The 1,285-nt window shown below is 69.9% G+C and overlaps 1 protein-coding gene across 1 annotated transcript in view; it reads left to right on the top strand.

Annotated features, from left to right (window-relative positions):
* The window catches only part of CDC25B (cell division cycle 25B), a 12,637-nt gene that overhangs the window by 6,282 nt on the left and 5,070 nt on the right, over positions 1-1,285 (top strand). Inside the window, exons 2-3 of the mRNA XM_085319023.1 lie at positions 46-187; positions 817-865. Coding sequence (XP_085175149.1) covers positions 46-187; positions 817-865 — 191 coding nt within the window. The remainder of the gene's footprint in view (positions 1-45; positions 188-816; positions 866-1,285) is intronic.

Below are 1,285 nucleotides of genomic sequence, written 5' to 3'. Positions count from 1 at the left end.
TTGCAGGGCAGATGCGTTTTTCCCCTCTCGAGCTGATACGTCCTTTCCCCTTCCTGCAGCCACTTCGACACCCCCAAGAGAAAAATCCTGGGCATGTCGTTCAAGAGCGACTGGTCGAGGCTGTCGCAGGACTCGGTGTCTTCAGATTCCTCCCAGGACTCCGTGTTCTCCGAGTCCTCGGATGCGGGTGAGCGCCGGACCCCGTCGCACGGCGGGACCCCGGCTCGTGTCACCACCCCGCGCCGTGGGGGCTGCGCGGCGGCCCCCGAGCCGCGGGCTCTGCAGGGCTCCCCGTTAGCTCGGGAGCCGCCGGGGGGGTGGGAGCGGGGGGCTTCGGTGCTGGGGCCGGGGAGCACGTGGGAGCCCCTTAGAGGAAGGGCTGCCTGCGGCTCCCTGGCTCCGGCCCCGGCTCTGAGTCACTCCTGAATTTTAAACGTGCCCGCGCTGGCGGAGGCCCGGCCTCCGCAGTTCCTGTTTTGGAAACTTCCTCTTGAGAGGCTCCTTTCGGTTTTGTCCTCTTCCCTCCTGGAAGAGCCGTGTAAAAGCGCTGCCAGGGCCGCTGGCCCGCGGTCCGGCTCTGCGGCCGCTTCCCGGGGCTCCCCGGAGCCCGTCGGGAGGCTCGGATCGGACGTGGGGGCTGCAGCCGGGGGGCACGGCGCTGGCGGCGGGATGGGGCAGCTGGCCGAGCACGGCGGCGATGCCCGCGACGGGCCCCGTCCTGCTGCACCGGGAGCTTCCCGCAAGGCCTGCGGCGCCCCCGGGCCCGAGGGGGGGGCCAGGATCCCGGGCGCTGATCCCTGCCCCTTCTTCCCGCAGGAGTGGGGCTGGACTCCCCGACGCAGGAGGACCCCGAGGCACTTGAAGTGTGAGTGTCTCCGGGACCGTTCTCGCCCCCGTGGGCCAACGCGGCCGAAAGCAGCTCCCCGCCCTCGGGCTTCCTGCCTCTTTCTCGCTATGCGCCCCCGCCCCGGCCCGCTGCACCCTCCGCGGGCGCCTGGAGCGAGCGTGTTCGGGCTGTGGCCGGGTTTTTGGCTGCTCCCAGTGCTGCGCAGCTCAGCTTCCTTGCTGCGGGGGCCTGCAGGAAGGTGCAGGAGGGCGGCTGGGAGTCATTAGGGACCAGTGGCCACAGACCAGGGTGGGGGACCCGGGAGGGTCCAGGGGCACCGTCCTCCACCTGGACATGGGGGCTGGGACCTGCAGGGCAGAGAGGAGGGCTAAGGCAGCAGCAAAGCCCCAGCAAGTGCCAGTCTACGGTTTCATCACCTTCATGCAGGAATTACGTCTG

The sequence above is a fragment of the Rhea americana genome, unplaced genomic scaffold (genome assembly GCF_003343005.1).
Source record: "Rhea americana isolate MKP2758 unplaced genomic scaffold, rheAme1 scaffold_569, whole genome shotgun sequence".
Classification (NCBI taxonomy): Eukaryota; Metazoa; Chordata; class Aves; order Rheiformes; family Rheidae; genus Rhea; species Rhea americana.
Note: the sequence above shows the minus strand (reverse complement) of the source record. Positions and strands in the feature narration are given on the sequence as shown.